The sequence below is a fragment of the Peromyscus californicus genome, unplaced genomic scaffold, assembly GCF_007827085.1.
Source record: "Peromyscus californicus insignis strain IS unplaced genomic scaffold, ASM782708v3 Scaffold_6__1_contigs__length_162567912, whole genome shotgun sequence".
Classification (NCBI taxonomy): domain Eukaryota; kingdom Metazoa; phylum Chordata; class Mammalia; order Rodentia; family Cricetidae; genus Peromyscus; species Peromyscus californicus.
The window spans coordinates 87240163-87258275 of record NW_026294584.1 but is presented as its reverse complement, the minus strand read 5'-3'; the positions used below and the strand labels follow the sequence as shown (position 1 = coordinate 87258275).

At 46.8% G+C, this 18113-nt stretch overlaps 1 protein-coding gene across 1 annotated transcript; it reads right to left on the bottom strand.

The window, feature by feature from the left end:
* Nucleotides 1–1140: 1140 nt before the first annotated feature.
* LOC128098885 (T-complex protein 1 subunit theta-like) lies at nucleotides 1141–2920 on the bottom strand. The gene is given in 4 exon segments (XM_052720393.1): nucleotides 1141–2102; nucleotides 2104–2429; nucleotides 2431–2534; nucleotides 2537–2920. Coding segments are annotated over 4 exon segments (1575 nt in total). The 5' UTR covers nucleotides 2835–2920; the 3' UTR covers nucleotides 1141–1255.
* Between the last annotated feature and the right edge of the window lie 15193 nt (nucleotides 2921–18113).

Here is an 18113-nt window from a genome sequence, read left to right as displayed (position 1 = left end):
TTAAGAGCACTTGCTGCTCCTCTAGAGGACTTGAGTTCAGATCCAGCACCCACATCGGGCAGCTTACAGCTGCCTGTGACTTCAGTTCAAGGGGATCTGGCACCCCCCTGGCCTCTGTGGACTGCATACACATAGCAGACACACACAGTGACACATAAATAAAAATAAAAAAAACTTAAAAATCAAAATATTGATCACCTGAATAAAGTCGAGGATGTTTTATGTCTCAGAGTATCATATATTCACCTAAGATCTAATTCTGTATCTAAAAGTAATCATATCCATCTCAGAATGCAAATTTACCTTCATCTTTAATAAATGATAGATTACATGTATATAAAATCATTGTTCTGTTTTCTTTGTGTGTGTGTATGTGTTTGCATGTATGTGTGAATGTGCTTACTCATGCATGCACATGTGGAAACCAGAAGCTGATGTTGGGTATCTTTCTCGATCATTCTTCACCTTACATTTTAAGATAGGGATTCTCCTGGGCTGGAGAGTGCCTCAGGATTGTCTGCTCTTACAGAAGATCTGGGTTTGAGTCCCAACACCCACATGCCCACTCACAACCACCTGTAACTCCAGTTCCAAGGTATTCAGTGCCCTCTTGTGGCTTCCTTGGGCATCAGGCATGTACACGGTGCACATGTACATGCATACAGGCAAACACATCCATACAAATAAAATAAAATAGAAATGTTAAATTATTTTAAAATTTTTTTAAAGATAGGAATTCTCCCTGAACTTTCAGCTTGCTGTTACAGGTGGCTGGGGGGATTGACTGGCCAGGAAGCCCCTGGGATCTACCTGTCTCTTCCCCATGCACAAGCAGGGCCACAGATTCATGCTGCCACACCTGACTTTTATGTGAGTTCTTGGGATCCAAGCTCAGGTCCTCATACTTGTACCAGCAACAATTTTACCTACTGGGACAGTCCACAGATAATTGTTTTAAAATAAATCTTTATGATTTGTTATTAACAAATGTTTGATTTGTATACCTCTTTTTTTTTCTTTCTTTTTTTTTAAACAATTTATTTTCAAAAGCAGGCCAGGTAAACAAAACAGTCATGTAAGTGACTTTCCCTGCTTATAGTTTGTGTTTTAAAAGGTTGATATAAGCAGCAATTGACCAGATAGGTTAACAGTAACACATTTATTTTACCACCCAGCAGAGTACAAACACAAATACTTCTTAATTTAAGGAGACTAAGATTAGGGAAGTTCCACTCTACAAATAAAAACTCTTCACCTACAAGAAAAAGTCGCTCAGCACTTTGGTCATCACCCCAGTCTTTCCACTTAGAGGTGTGGGCCCACCAGCTGGTTTTGCCATGATGACCTGATCCACTCTAAGGACAGTGACTGCAGCATTAGTGGCAAATTTAATAGCCCAGTATTTTCCCAAGTAAGGATCTAAAATATTGGCTTCTAACATAGCCTTTACAGCCGGAACTTCAGCCTTCATATCCAATCCCACATTTTTGCTTCCTTCTTGGTGCACTGCATAAAGTTTAGAGATAATTTCGTTGGCTTTCACACCAGAATCTTCTTCAGCAAACTTCTGAATAGCATACTGTTCAAGTCCAGGACATGTCTCTCCATATGATGTGATTTGTTTGGCCAACTCAGTTTCTGTTGCTCCACCTCCAGGTACAAGACGCTTATCCCTTGTGAGAACTTTGAAAGCATTAACTCCATCATCTACTGCCCTTTCTATATCATCCATCAGGTTATCTGCAGAGTCTCGAAGAACTATAGAAGAAATGGCACCGTCTTCTTTTTCATGCTTAAAGACAGCCACCTGTGTGTCTCCACCTTCTGAGAAGTAAACAGTGTCACAACGTCCCATTTCTTCAAGAACAGGAGGAGTCAATCTAGGAAGAGTTGTAGCACCAACTGTTTTACAGAGTCTTCTGAGATCCCACTTTGAGTTCGGCCTCACCAACATGATATTGTACTTGTTAGCATAATGGAGAGCCATGTCTGCCACTTTGCCACCTGTCACTATGACATTTGCACCAGTGGCGGCAATAGCTTTCATGTGTGCATCCGTAAGATTTTCTTCTCCCTTACTAAAGTTCATCAGGTCTTCAGCATGGACAAGAGTACATCGCTATTTTTGCATCTTTGACAGATGTTACGTCACCTTTGGTTTCCCTCTTAAAAACCATGCCATGCAACACTGAAGACAAATAGATACCAGAGCCCAGAATCTTACACGCTCTGATATTATCAACATTGAAACTGCCAGAATCAGGAAAAACAGATACACATGCCTGAGCAATAAGCTTGGCCAGAAATGCTTCATTGCCATACTGCTTACTCATTACAGAGGTTCGAAGCAGAGATGACACTTCATCAACATCTCGAAGGTTCTTTGCAAAACAACATACCAAATCTGGAAGAATCTCATGAGCTTTTTTTGCAAGCTACTTCATAGCCTGATATTACCTCTGACACCGACAGACCAATCCTCGGAAGTTCTTCGGCTAGTTCCAGAAGAGCTCCAGCAAATACCAGAACAAAGCGCCATCTCCAACCTCTTGTTCTTGCGTATGAGAGGCCATCACAATCATTTTTGCAGCAGGATGTTGTACCTCTAGCTCTCTTAAAATAGTCGCTGCATCATTTGTCACAAACAGCTTCTCCAGGCGACTGATGACCATTTTATTCATTCCATTTGGTCCATATGCTGTATGAGTAGTCTGAGCAAGCTCCTTGCAAGCTTGTATATTTCTATAAACAGCCTCTTCTAATCCTGAAAGATGTTTTGCTCCATCCTTGAGCATCTGGGCAAAGCCCGGGGCCTTGGGGACGCGAAGCACCATGGCCAGCCCGCAATCAACCGCTCACGCGCTCGGAGGAAGCGAGGTGCGCGCACAGCCTGCTGGGAACACTGTATACCTTTTTTATATACCTGTGTACCTGGGGTCATATAAGATTTCTCAGGTGTAAGGGATTCATGAATGAGAAGAGCCCTATTCTGGGTGAATTCTTTTTTTTTTTTTTTTTTTTTTTTTTTTTTTTTTTTGGTTTTTCGAGACAGGGTTTCTCTGTGTAGCTTTGCGCCTTTCCTGGAACTCACTTGGTAGCCCAGGCTGGCCTCGAACTCACAGAGATCCGCCTGGCTCTGCCTCCCGAGTGCTGGGATTAAAGGCGTGCGCCACCACCGCCTGGCTTTGGTTTGGTTTTTTGAGACAGGGTTTCTCTGTGTAGTTTTGGTGCCTGTCCTGGATCTCGTTCTGTAGACCAGGCTGGCCTCGAACTCACAGAGATCCACCTGGCTCTGCCTCCTGAGTGCTGGGATTAAAGGCCTGTGCCACCACTGCCCGGCTCTGGGTGAATTCTAAATCCAGTCAAGTTGGAAGTCAAGATTAAGCATCACAAAATCCTTTGTTAGGTTGTTTATGCCAGGAATTTTGTCCTAACAATAAAAACTAGCACAGCCCCTTAGGAACCATAGACTTTTGTGGTTTTCATTCTGTCCCTGGCAAAACTAAGCATGGTTAAACATTAGATTTTGAATATTTACATTATAAACCAGAAAGGAAAAAATTTTAAGTTGGTGTCTTAGTGAGGTTTTCAGTTGTGATGATGAAACACCATGACCAAAAGCAGTCAGAAACCAGGTGGTTTCAATCCCAGCACTCAGGAGGCAGAGCCAGGCGGATCTTTGTGAGTTTGAAGCCAGCCTGGTCTACAGAGCGAGAGCCAGGACAGGCACCAAAACTACACAGAGGAACCCTGTCTCGAAAAAACAGCAAGTCGGGAAGGAAAGGCTTCATTTGTTTCACTTGCTCCTCCATGTGACTGTTCAACATCGAAGGCAGTTGGGGTGGGAACTCACACAGGGCACGAACCCAGAGGCAGGAGCTGGTGCAGAGGCCACAGAGGGGTGCTGCTTACTGGTTTGCTCCTCCTGGCCTGCTCAGCCTGCTTTCTTAGAGAACCCAGGATCACCAGACCAGTCCAGGGAATCCATTTCCACAACAGCCTGGGCCCTTCCCTGTCAATCATTAATTAAGAAAATGCCCTACAGGCTTCCCTGCCTACAGCCTGATTTTATAGAGGTATTTGCTTAATTGAGGTTCCCTCCCCCAAATGTTAGCATGTGTCAAGTTGACATAAAACTAGCCAGGACAGTTGAATTTTTGCTTTCTTTTTTTAAAAAAATAAAACTTTTTAGGTCTCTCTCTCTCTCTCTCTCTCTCTCTCTCTCTCTCTCTCTCTCTCTCTCTCTCTCTCTCTGTGTGTGTGTGTGTGTGTGTGTGTGTGTGTGTGTGTGTGTTTACGCTTGCACCATATATGTGTGTTTGCCTTTGGGGGACCAAATGAGGGCATCAGATCCCTTGGAGCTAGAGTTACACACAGCTGAGTACCACCAAATGTGGGTTCTAGGAACTGCATTCTGGTCCTCAGGAAGAACAAGTTCTCATTACCCCTGAACCTTCTGTCCAGTTCCAAGTTGGAATATTTAAAAGGAGAAAAACTATACTGATCATTGGAAGCCAATGTATTTTTCCTAAGAAGAAATCAAACTGAACAAGTCTCCTTTTGTGTTTCCATAGTCACCCAAGAGTCAGAGATCTTAGGTGAAGTGTGGTGGTCCCCACGAGGCATGTGAGGGGGCCTCTCACAAGAGCTATGACAGTTGTTTGTCTTGGACACAGACACTGCATTTCTCTTCCTCTCATCCCCTGAGCAGGGCTGCATTTTCTTGCCCTCTTTGAAGGAAAGTAGATGTTATCATGGGAACTAGTTTGGCCAACAGAATGTGAGTGGAAGGACACTCCATAATGAATGAGCCAATGTACCCGTTAGCTCTTGGATGAACTCACAAATGCAGCCAAACCAAGTCTGGATAGTGTTACTAGCCACTCCTGAGGGCAGGCTAAGGACCAATGACTCTTAAAAGTCAAAGGTGGCAGTGACTTTGGAGATAAGATAGTAAACAAAGAAAGTTTTTAAAGTGGCAAGAGGTAACCTGTCAGGTGAGACTTGGGACCCTAGGGAGCTGCGTTTCCACAGCTCTGAGACCTGGGCTCCACCTGCAGAGCCATCAGAGCCCATGTAGTGAGCTGAGGGAGAACATGAGAGCTTTTTGGCTGATGGCTGGCTCTGAACTTCTGGGCCTCCCTGTCCCACACATAACTGGGAGCTTGATGGAGGGCAAAGGAGGCAGATAGAAGTACATTTAGAGGAAAAGTTGCCAATAACTTTCCGTGTCTGTGGACATTGAAAGTCTCCTTGGAGAAGGTTGTGGTCATCTTCTCCTTTGAACCTCAATGATCACTGTGAATTGAACAAAAACAAGAATAGCAGGAGCTTTAGCAGCCAAAGTCTGTGGTACCCGGAACCCTCTGGATGTAGAGATGGCCAGCTGGGGTCAAGGAGGGTCCTGGGAAAGCAGGGTTAACGCTCCAACTGTTTCTTCCCTTGTGAATGTCAATGTGACCAGGACCTTCTGTTACCAAACTCGGGGTCATAATCTGTGAAGCCTAAGTTTGGCTGCTGGTCCTAAGGAAGCCAATTAAAGTGGTCAAATGAATAGCAAAAGTCAGAAAAAGATTTATTCAATGTGCCATTTGGGAAAGAGGGACAAAGAGAGCCAGCCCCTACTCCAGTTCATATTCAGGGTCCTGAAGTGATATTGAAGTTTAAATAGAGGGCTGGGGTGATGGCTCAGCGGTTAAGAGTACTTCCAGAGGACCAGGGTTCGATTCCCAGCAACCACATGGCAGCTTGTAGCTGTCTAGTGCTCCAGTTCCAGGGGATCTGGCATCCTTGAACAGACATACATGCTGGCAAGACACCAATACACATAAAATAAAAATAACGTTTAAACAGAGAGTGAGGGATGTGCAGTGTAAGCAGTAGAAGCAAGGCTGTGGTCCTGTTCACCACTGACTCATCATTGCCTGAGCTTCAGTCTCATCCTGCAAGATGGCCTGACAACTTAGGACAACTTAGAACCCTGTGAAATCCTTTCTGGGAATGAGCTCCCCACTCCCCCGGCTGGTGCAGGGCTTCAGTCTTTTCCTTCTCCCTCCATGAGGTTTCTGAGGCAATGTCAGTTTCTTTGGGTTCATTGTGTTATAGTCTGATAGATGGAGGAAAACAAGCATGTCTTCAAAATGTATTCATTCTGGGTGTGGGTGGTGGCTCACGTCTTTAATCCCAGCATTCAGGACGCAGAGGCAGGGTGATCTCTGTGGGTCTGAAGCAAGTGTGTTCTCATAAGAGTTTACAGGCTAGTCAAGGATACACAGTAGTATTATGTCTCAAAACAAACAAAAATTTTTGTCATATTGAAGAAATTACATCTGGAGCTGTGTAGGAGTTGAGGACCTGTCCCAAACCAGCAGTTCTCATCTGAGGTCATGGCTCTTGTCAACTACTTGATGAAATCCTTGTGGGGTTTAAGTAGACAACCAGTTCAGCCTTGCCCAGTTTGGATCCATGGAAGCTATGAAATTATACATTTACATTCATTGAAGTTTGTGATATCTTGTTAGGAATCCATAGGAGAACATACCACACTACAGACTTAAGATCTTTTCCTGCGTCCAAGGAGAACCCATCGAATGGTTTAAGGATGGTGGGCCAGGATTATATTTATACCATACAAAGTCTGCTGACGGCTGCTTCCAGAAGCATGGGAATGGATACAGGAAAACTGGTTGGGAAGTTTCTGGAGTAGAAGAGGCAGGAGCAGAGGGGCATGCAGGGACTCTACTGGGGACAAAGAACAGAGAGAAAATTGGTTCCAAAAACACTTGGGAAGATGATGGTGGAGCCCACGGGTAGAGGAAAGTGAAAATATGGTCAGTGGTGTCTTCCAAGCTTTAGGAAGACAAGCCCTGAGCCAGCCATTTTGGGATAAGGAGAAATTAGCAAACATATACAAGCTTGTTAAGTTACACTGTAAATTAAAGCCACACCTATCCCTGTTTTTACAAAAAAATGAAGTTTATAAATCTATGCATGAAGAATTAAGAGTTTTCCTAAAATACTGAAGGCTCTAATAATAATATCCTAGGAATCAGCGTATTTCAACAGTGAGATCAGTGTGTCTGTTGCTACGGCAACAACTGCTGGAACGAATAGCAGAGAATATTTTCATCCATATGAAGTTGAAAGTTGTAATGGACACCAGAATTTGGTATCTACCACTTGAGCTGGTAATTTACTTCATTGTTCTCATGCTCATGTCCATGTCTTATAGTAGAGGATTGGGTAGGTTTTCTTTTCTTTTTTTTTTTTTTTTTTGGTTTTTCGAGACAGGGTTTCTCTGTGTAGCTTTGCGCCTTTCCTGGAACTCACTTGGTAGCCCAGGCTGGCCTCGAACTCACAGAGATCCGCCTGGCTCTGCCTCCCAAGTGCTGGGATTAAAGGCGTGCGCCACCACCGCCCGGCTATTTTTTTTTTTTTTTTTTAAGACAGGGTCGCACTATGTAGTTCTGACTGTCTTGGAACTCACTTTGTAGAACAGGCTGGCCTGGTACTCACAGAGATCCACCTGCCTCTGCTTCCCAAGTGCTGGGATTAAAGGCATGCGCCACTATTCCTGGCTAGCTTTTCTTAATTTTAGGGGCATGATGCGAGGAATTGTCTTCCCTGTACAGTGTTTGAATGACAACAGAGTATTAACTTCACAACGCAATGCGGAATCCAAATGGGCTATCATAGACACTGCCAGGGCTATTTGCTGGTGTGGTGGTTTGAATGCCAATAGCCCCCATAGACTCCTATGTTTAAATACTAGGTCTGCAGTCAGTAGAACTGTTTGGGAAGGAATAATGGGTGTGGTCTTGTTGCAGGAGGCATGTCACTGGGGGTCTTTGAAGTTCCAAGACTCACACCATTCTCAGTGTGGGTCTCTCTCTGTCTTGTGGTTGTGTCTCAAGGTGTGAGCTCTCAGCTACTGCTCCAGTGCCACGCCTCCCTGCTTGCTGCCATGCTCCCCATTATGAAGGTCACAGACTCTTAACTCCCCAACACTGTAAACCCCAAATAACCTTTTTCTTCTTATCACAGCAACCGAAAAGTAACTAAGACAGCTGGCCCTCTGCCTTCCAGCTCTTCTCAGGAAGATGACTTCCTAGCTGCATACTCCTTACAGGATATGTGCAAAACAGGAAGGGAAGCGGAGGAAGGCCTTCTTGCCAAAGACTTGGAAAATTAAAGGTACACATTTCCCAGGATCTACTTGCACATCATTGGCCAGGGTTCAGCCAATCATGGCTGAGCATATTGCAGCCTGGTTGAAGCTTCTGTGTGTAGGAGAGGTAGGTGTGCACTTAAGCAAGCTGTCTTTATGGGACTGAAGAGATGGCTTAAGAGTTAAGGTACTGGATGCTATTCCAGAGGACCAGGCCCCAGCACCCACATGGTGGCTTACAACTATCTGTAACTTCAGTGTCAGGATATCCAATGCCTTTTCTGATCTCTGCGGGCTCCTGTATACATGTAATGTGCATACCTATACTCAGGCACACTCATATACACATAAAATTTAAAAATTATAAAAAAAGATGCCTGCCTCCCTTGTGGGATGGTGGACCCAGTTCCTATTCTAGGATCTCATATAGATAACACATGATGGAAGAGATGTGAAAAATATTCAATTTTTATAATGCAATAATCATAGAATAAGGAGGACTCATCAGAGTCACCAGGGACCTTCTCATAGGATGGACGTTATCAAAGACTGGGAGCCTAGGGAGCCCTCTGATGGGCGACACTCACCCCACCTGTTTCCCTAGCACAGACTCCAGGCATGGCTAGGGAAAATCCTCACCTTCTCCATGACTAAGCTCCCAGAAACAAGAACTCTTGGCTGGGCTATAAAGATATCTAGGAAAATGCTGGGGGAATGAAGAGAGAGGCCATTGTCCTGTGGGTGTGTCTCCTGGGAAGGCCTGTGAGGGGGCTGGAAAATTATCACAGGCTTTTTTCAGCCTTGGGAAACTCACTGGAGGTCAGGCCCTGGGTGACATGCTGGGACCTGAGCAGAGCTTGACTTTGTACCCTCTCTCCCATCAGCTGCTGTGTGAATGCTTCTCATGAGTAAGGAGATAAGTGCATGTGTAAGCCAACTGCAGAAAGTCTCTACTCCTTTCTTGGGCCCATGGCCCCAGAGAGCGGCTTCCAGCATTCTTTCCTGTTCTGGCTACCCAACAGCCTACTTCTGATCTGGTTGCTTTGCTACCCCTGCTCATCCACCACTCTGAGACAGGAGGGCAGATGGTCCTGAACTAACCCACATGGCTCTCACTTGGCCCCCTCACTGGGAAAGCTGGTCTTGTATGCTCTAGTTAGATGGACTTACCTACCTGTGGCTCTCTGACACACAGCTACCCCAGGACAGTCCGACTATGAGGAATGTATGACATAGGGCAAATCGCTGCTAAGAACCTGTAGTGATGCTTTTTCCTGTTTGGTTTTGGCTTGACATAAACTAGGGTCATTTGGGAAGAGGGAACCTCAATTGAGAATATGCCTCCATCAGACTGGCCTAAAGGCATGCCTATGGAACATTTTCTTAATTAATAATTGATGTGGGAGGGTCCAGTTCACTGTGGGTAGTACCATCCCTGAGCAGGTGGTCCTGGGAGGTATAAGAAAGCAAGCTAGCCGGGCGGTGGTGACGCACGCCTTTAATCCCAGCACTTGGGAGGCAGAGGCAGGCAGATCTCTGTGAGTTCGAGGCCAGCCTGGTCTACAGAGGTAGATCCAGGAAAGGCATAAAGCTACACAGAGAAACCCTGTCTCGAAAAAAAAAAAAAAAAAAAAAAGAAAGAAAGAAAGCTGAGTGAGTGAGTGAGCCTGGAGATCAAGCCAGTAAGTAGTATCCCTCCATGCTCTGCTTCGGTTCTTGCCTCGAGTTCCTGCCTTGACTTTCCTCAATGATGGACTGTGATTAGAACCAAATAAAAACCCTTTCCTTTCCATGTTGCTTTTGTTCAGAATGTTTTATTACAGCAATAGAAAGCAAATCAGGCAGAACCCGTGCCTGGTGGGGCCAGTCTCCAAGTGTAGAGCAGGACGTTCCAAGGCAAAGTTAGTCTAGTGGACCTTGGACGGCAGGATCTCATATAAATAACACATGATGGAAGAGGAGTTGGTCTGGCCAACAGGCTAAGAAGTAGAAGCAGGCAGAAGGCCTGGAGCATTAGAGACTGTGGCCTCTGACAGCAGCTGGTCATTAAACTTTAATGTGATGAGCCCATAGTCCACAAACTTCTGTAGAACTGCCCTTTTCCCTCCACCAACTCTGTCTCACTCCTTGCCACCTGCTCACTGTTCAGAGAGCATAGGAGTGTTACTTGGCCCAGACATTACTGAGGGATTGTGTCAGGAGGTGGCTGGGCAAGGACATCAGCACTGAATCTTCTTTGAGATGTGTGCCAACTCTAGGGTGACATTTTCACTTTCTCTAAGTAGATCTAGTTCTCTGTGAAACAGCCAATAGGAAGCAAGCCATGGATTTGATCCCATGGCACCACAGAAGGCCGGCATAACTGCTAGAGCCCACACCGGGTTCCCTTTGCAGTTAAGCTGAAGGGCTGCAGATTCCTTTGCGTAACCCAGAGTTTAGGTCTTGACACTTTTCTCCAACTTCCAAGTCTTGACTTCTGTGATCTGGAGCCTAATTTGGGAATCCATAAGATTTACCTGGGTAGTTCTCCAGGTACTACAGATACAACCAAGAAGAGATGCTCCTGGCCCATAGTCTGTGGAGGACAGTCCCCTATGACAGCGAGCTTCTTCCAAACAAAGGGGCTATAAGCAGGAAGGAGATAAAGAGTCTCTTTCTGGGCCAGCAGCCTGGCTTCAGGTCCTCCGTCTACCACATGCTTGTTGACTGTGTCCTTGAGCAAGCTGTTGTGAGCTGAGGGAAGGAGTCGAACCCCCTTACCAGACTGATGCTAGGACTGGGTGAGCTGGCTATGGATAAAGGACTTAGGTTGGCCCCCATGAGTGGCAGCCCACAGGTAAAAGGGGGCAACTATAATGGAGCACAGAATCCATAGAGGAGGGCAGAGCTGGCTTCCTTCTGTTCCTTCTAGTCATTTTCCAGTCTCAGTACCAGCACATCTGGATGCCAGTATAAACACAGTCCTCCGATAGTCACCTACAACATTCATTTGCTTTTTAATATATCTATGTATGCTAGAAAATGCTGCAGCCTCATTAAGTGACCTGTCAGGGTAGCCAAAAGCAGATCTTTTTTTCCTCTCCTCCTTTCTTTTTTTTTCCTTTTGAGACAGCATCTTATTGTGTTGCCCAGACTGGTCTAAAATCTCCAGCCTTAGCTCCCCAAATAGCAGGATTGCAGGCGCAAGCTACTGTATCCAGCTCAGAGCTGACCTTATGGAAGGTTTTGCCAGCTTGAACTTTGTACCAAATTCTTACCTACTTTATCTCCTCATGTAATGATTTAGGAGAGAGTTTTTAAGGCAGGTTATAAAAGGCTATTTTTATATACAACAAATAATCCTCTAAAATAGACAAACAGAAACACCAAATAAAAACAAAAAGTAGTGAAGGAGGGGCTGGGGAGTTGGCTCAGTTGGTAGAGTGCTTGCCCTTCAAGCTTAAGGGCCCCCGGGAACCGGGTAAAAAGGCCCAGTGTGGTGGCGTGCTCCTATAAACCCAGCCCTGGGGAAGCAGGGACAGGTGAACCTCTGGGGCTCTCTGGTCAGTCAGCTTAGTCTAGTTGGCAAGTTCCAGGCTAGTGAGAGACCCTGTCTCAAAAAGATAAAGTGGTCAGGCAGTGGTGGCATACGCCTTTAATCCCAGCACTTGGGAGGCAGAGGCAGGTGGATCTCTGTGAGTTCAAGGCCAGTCTGGTATACAAAGTATATAAATATATATAAAGTATATACTTTATTTATTTATTATAAATAAATAAATAAAGTTGACAACACCTGAGGAACGACACTTGAGATTGACCTTTGGTCTACATACACACACACACACACACACACACACACACACACACACACACACACACGATAGATAGATAGATAGATAGATAGACAGACAGACAGACAGACAGAGGTGCAACAAACAGGCAATTTTCAGAAGTGGGAAGTGAGAGACTCAGGCCTCATCAGAACTGCAGCCACAGCAAAAAGACCTGAGCAGGATGCCCCCTAGACTGTCCCTGACCTTAGCCCTAGTTACAGAGAGAACCATAGACACCCCTCCACCACCGGGAGAGGCCAATCAGAAATGGACAAACAACTCCAGATGTCCTTCTGCTGAGGCTAGAATGCTGCAACTCTCCTAGACCCAAAATAGCCAATCATCTAAGTCCAGATACCCCTAACTATGGCTACCCAACTGTGGCTTGAGTCAATCCCAGGTCTGTAACTATGCAGTTTTGGAATTCCCCAAGCCCCCCTCCCCTGCCTAACCACAATAAAAGCCCTCATCCTGTGCTGCCTGAGGTCTCTCCTGCTCTGCTGCTGCTTCAGATGGACAGAGAGGCCCAAGTTGACTTGAAGTAAAGGCTCTTCGTTTTTTTGCATCAGATTTGGACTCTTGCTGGTCTTTTGGGAGTCCAGACTTTGGGCACATTTGGGGCTCATCCAGAATCCCCAAGCCCACCATGACCCCTCCGCTGAGTCTTAAGGCGCCAACTATCAGGTAACTTTCTGAACTGCCTGGGGCAAACTCTGTACTCTGTTTTCTGTTTCTGACTGCTGGAGCTCCTTCTGTGAAGCCTGTTTAAGATCTAGGCAGACATGCTGGAGGATCACAGACTGGGAGACCAGGGAACACCCTGGGATCCTGTTGGTGGGTCAGGGGACCCTCTTGAGGGGGACTGGATTCCCCTAGTTCCTTTGCAGAGACTGAGTGGGTGGCAACTGCTGACCGTTAATCCGGTGTCTCACTCTCAGATCTGTACATGGCCGTCTGTTTTGTCTGTTATTGTGTGTGTGTTTTTGGTTGTGTTTGTTGTTTTCTGTGGTTGGAACATACTGAAATAATGGGCCAGCCAGCCATCCTCCCCTCCCCCACCCCCAGCCTCTTCCTTGACCATTTTAAAGATTTCAGGGACTGTGGCCAATGAGATGGATGGGAAAACCTAAAGGCTGGCTGACTCCGGAACCTCTGTGAACTGGAGTGGCCATCCTTTCAGACTAACTGGCCCACTGAAGGCACTTTTAACCTATCTCTCATTAGCAGGGCTAAGGATGTCATCTATGGATGGCCTGGACACCCTGACCAGGTCCCTACATTAATATCTGGGAGGACCTGGTTGCAAATGCCCCATCTTGGCTAAAGCCATTACTCACAATCGATGTGGGTGATCTTTAAAAGTGTTCACCCTGGGATATGCCAAGAACTTTCCCAAGGATCCCAAGCCCTCAGCCCCCACCCCTGATTTTCCAAGGGACTAGAGGAAGATCTCCTATCCTCACCCCACCATGTCTCCTTCCCCCTCATATTGAACCCCAGGCTGGACCCCCTCCCCCAATATCACCAGACACCCTGGGGGAAGCTGAGCCCATTCCTAACCCCCCTCATACCCGTGGAAGAATACTCCAGGAAGCTACTGCCTGTGAAACAGACTCCACTGCCCTCTCCTTTTGCGTGATGGGCCCGCCTGGTATCAGGGCAATGAAGTTTACCAATATTGGTCCTTCACCACTGGTGACCTATACAACTGGAAAAACCAGAACCCCCTTTCTCTGATAACCCCAACAGTCTTATTAACCTGTTAGATCAGAATTATTAACAGGTTAATAATGACATCATTTTCACTCATCAGCCTACGTGGGACGACTGCCAGCAGCTCCTTCAGATCCTTTTCACTATGGAAGGAGGGCATTATTGTTGAGGCTCAGAAGCTGGTTCCAGGTGATGATGGACATCCCACGGCCAACCAGGCCCAGATTGATGCAGGCTTCACCTTGACCCAACCTCAATGGAATTTCAAATCTACAGAAGGTAGGGAACATCTCAAAGTTTACCACCAGGTTCTAATGAGGAGTCTCTGGGCAGCTGCTAAGTGCCCAACTAATATGGCCAAAATTTATAGCATTCAGCAGGAGGTTAATGAATCACCATCAGCCCATCTTGAGAGATTAATGGAGGCTTTTAGGGCATACTCTTCCATAGACCCTGAGGCAGCCAAGCACAGGTCAGCAGAGGTCCTAGGTTTTGTCAACCAAGCAGGACCAGATATTAGGAAAAAGCTCCAAAAGACAGATGGTTTAGCCGGTAAGTTGATAAATGACTTGGTGGAGGTAGCAAATAGGTATATAACAACAGGGAAACTCCTGAAGAAAGACAAGGTAGACTAAGGATAGAGAAAAATGAGAGACAGGAGAGGGTTAGGGCAGTAGAAAGGGAAAAGGATTGAAGAGCCAGAGTGGCTGCAGACAAAACACAGGCTCGCAACATTGTTCAAATGCTGCTGGCAGCATTGGCTGCAGATCCAGAGCAAAAGTGAAAACAACTCCGTTGCCTGGCCCTGAGAGAGCAAGAAGCAAAAGCTGCAAAAGGACAAACGTACCTATTGCAAGGAGACTGGACACTGGGTCAAGGAATGCCCCAGAAAGAGGGACTATAAGGAGCCCACTACATACTGGTGGTGGAAGCAGGAAGAAAGTGACCAAAGGCTACAGGGTTCAGACCCCCTCCCTAGGGCAATTCTATGCTTAGAGGAGAGGCCTGTCCAGTTTATGGTTCACACAGGTGCCTAACATCCAGTTCTAACAGCCCTCCTGGGTCCCATTTCAAAGAAAATAATCTTGGCTACAGAAGGCTACAGGCACGGACCAATACTCACAGACTACCCGAAGGCAGGTGGACCTGGGGATGGGCCAGGTATCCCACTCTTTCCTGGTCATGCCTAATTATCCATACCCCCTTTGGGAGAGCGATCTACTCACAAAGATGGGAGCTCAGATATCTTTTGACAAGGATGGTGCGACTGTGACAGATTTGGGGAGAGGGGGAAGCCAATACAGGTCTTAACCATATGGCTTATGGTTGATGAATACAGACTCTTAAGAGTCACACACTCCCCAACCCCAAGGAGTGGGTCCATGGCTGACTGAATTTCCAGAGACCTTTGTTGAAACAGGGGGACCAGGATTTGCTAAACACCGGGTCCGTATCCTGGCAGAGCTTAAACCGGGGGCCACCCCAGCACGGGTCCAACAGTACCCCATGTTTTTGTTGTGAAGACTACACTGTGAACTACAGCAGCATTCAAACTTGTACCCAGTAATGCCAATAGCATTTCTACAGTTGTGACAAAAATCCCAGGGTGCATAGGAGGGGTGTAAATGTGCCCCTAGCTGAAGACCACTTGGTGTATAGTAAACACCTACAGTTGTGTATGACTTTATCAACAATCACCATTTTACACATAAGAGAAAGGAAGTGCAGAAAGTCCAAGAAACTGTCTGAGTGCTCTGTTTATGAGTGAGAGCACCTAACTGAAGGAAGAACCTGTCCTCAGCCTACTGTCTTGCTCAGACACAGCCTCGCTGCATCACTGCTTCCTTGAAGTCTGACTGGCTGCATGGACTAGAATGTCAGGCTCATGTTTCTGTGTGAAAACCTTGGGGCGGGGCTGGGAAGATGGTTCAGTCATTAAAGTCACAGCAAGCATGTGGAGCCGAGTTTGAATACCAAGTACCTATGTAAAAGTAGCCAACTGATGAATTCTGAGTTTTGTGAGAGACTCTGTCTCAGAAATTAGATGGAAAACAACTGAGTAGTGACACTCTGCATTGACCTCTGCCTCCACACACGTGCACATGCACCAACACACATATAAATACATACATCACACTCACCCACTTACCCAAAGAATCCTGAGTAAGGGTGTTCACTGCGGTCCACTGAGGCCATGGTGTCTGAGACTCTCACATGTATACCACAGCCCCAAACTGGCTAAGCTCCTGTGACAAGAGCACAAAGGACAGACACCAGAGCACCAGGCAGGGCCAGGAAGCCTTCCTCACACACCAACCCAAACTTGCTGGAGACACAGAGGCACATATGGCTGCACCAGGATGGGAGCAGGAGGTGTGGGGAGTGGAAACTGGTGGGGAAGCGATGACTAAACTCATAATTTTTCCGAGTTTCCTCTCTTCTGGCCTGAGCACCCAGGCGACTCTTCTCTTTCCTCTCCATAAAGCCAGCAGTTTGGTCCTACCTCAGGGAGTGCACGGTGCATGCTCACGTGATGCCTTTTGGGTTCCTTAAACTTGGGCCAGTGATGAGGCAGAATTCCCTGGTGAAGTGTGTGTTTGGCACGCTATATTACTGGTTCTATGAGAGCAGGGCCTACATGGTTCACAGAGGTGGAGGTCACGGTGGGATGGATGCAGGATGGGAGAATGGGCACTGGGTACGATCTTCGGGTACAGGCAAACAATAGTAGGTACCACTGAGCACACGACCACCCTGTTGACACACCTGCTTCTGTGCTGCCACTGCAGAGCCTTCAGTGACATCCGGGACCTGCACCCAACCTCCTTAGCATTTACAGGACAGAGGCCCTTGAACTAGAGGGATGGCTCTCCTTGGCCATTCAGGGTCTAAGTTTTTAATTTGCTGAGTTGGGGCTGGCCCAGGCCCTTGCAAGGGTACTCTCCCTTGTGAGCTGCACCTCCAGCTCTTGTTTGTTTGACAGGATCTTACTATGGAGGTCAAGGTGGTCTTGAATTCACACACAGACCAGGAGGACCTTGAACTTAAGATCCTCCTGCCTTAGCTTCCCAAGTGCTGGAATTACAGGTGTGTGTCATCAGGCCAAACGTGAATGTTTTGATGGAGATTTCTCATGGAACTGTTTTAGAGGAAGTACTGGCTGGTCAAACGCCCCCCCCCCCCCCCCTTTTAGGCCCTTTTGGTGTCCTCCTGGCAGGGACTTTGAAAGGTGGCCATGCAGTTTCCCTACTGTGCTAACTCGGAAGCTTCCTGCTGAGAGAAGAGCACCTATCTTCTGCCTGGCTTCATGCGTGTTAGGTCACTGCAGCTTCCTTTAGCCCCCTTTAAATTCCTTGCAGACAACGTGTGGACCAGGAGACATTGGCTGTTTAGAGCTCGCTGTAGAGCTGAGGCAGCGACTCCCTTCTGTCCTCTCGAGGTCTGTGCAGTGAGTTTAAGTTATCATCGTGCTGGGGGTTCACCAAGCTGTGGTTCCTGCTGTGTATCTTTTCTGGAGCTCCTTCCACATCCAGGCTGCACCTAAGGCCATTCTATGCTAATCTTGGGGTGTGGTTCTATAATCAGCCTCCTAAAATATCCCCCGGGTGTTGGGGACAGAGTTGAGAGGTGGAGCCTAGCATGAGCAGCCCCGGGCACAGTCTTCAACACTGAAGGGGGGATATGACTCCACTCCCAAGCAGAGGAGTAGAAAAGAGAACACTTGTTTTTTTTTAATCTAGAGCCTGCTCGCCTCCCTCTCACTGGGTCATTTCACAGAATGACTTGTTTGTTTTGGTGTTCATCTGTTCAGAATCCTTTGACGTTGGTCTCCCTGGCAGGTTATGGCAACAGTCTTGGGAATGTTCTCAGGACTGCAAATGCTTTTTTTTCTGAAGAAAAAGTTTTGAGTCTTCAAGAGTCACATTAGGCTCAAGCTAAATGTGATAAAGATGGATTAAGAGGAGATCCAAGAGCTGTGTGGGTGGGTAGATGCTATACCTCAGGCTGCAGTACAGGTCCCAGGTCAGGCCTAAGCGTGGTCGGTCCCCAGCCACGCTTTTACATCTGTCATGAGGTGCTGCCTGCCGTGGGTGTGCACAGGAGGCACAGGCTGGGTCCCCATCATGAGCCTGGAGGAGGCCGCAGCGTCTCTCTCTTGGCAAGGCCGACCTCTAGCCCGGCTCACCCTTGAGGCCACTGCAGCCTCTCACTGTACAGGGGTTGACACAAATTCTTCCCTCAGGCTTCTGGCCATGGGGCCATGAGTGGGAGTCAGAGGTGAAGACGGGGTCAGGGGTGAGAGCTGCCCCTACATTGTCAGATAAAAGCAGGAAGAAGCGCCTGAACTCTGTGCCAAGAAAATCCCAATTATCAGATGTAAAAACCACAAACGAAGGGAACATTAAAAACGCAAGTCTTGA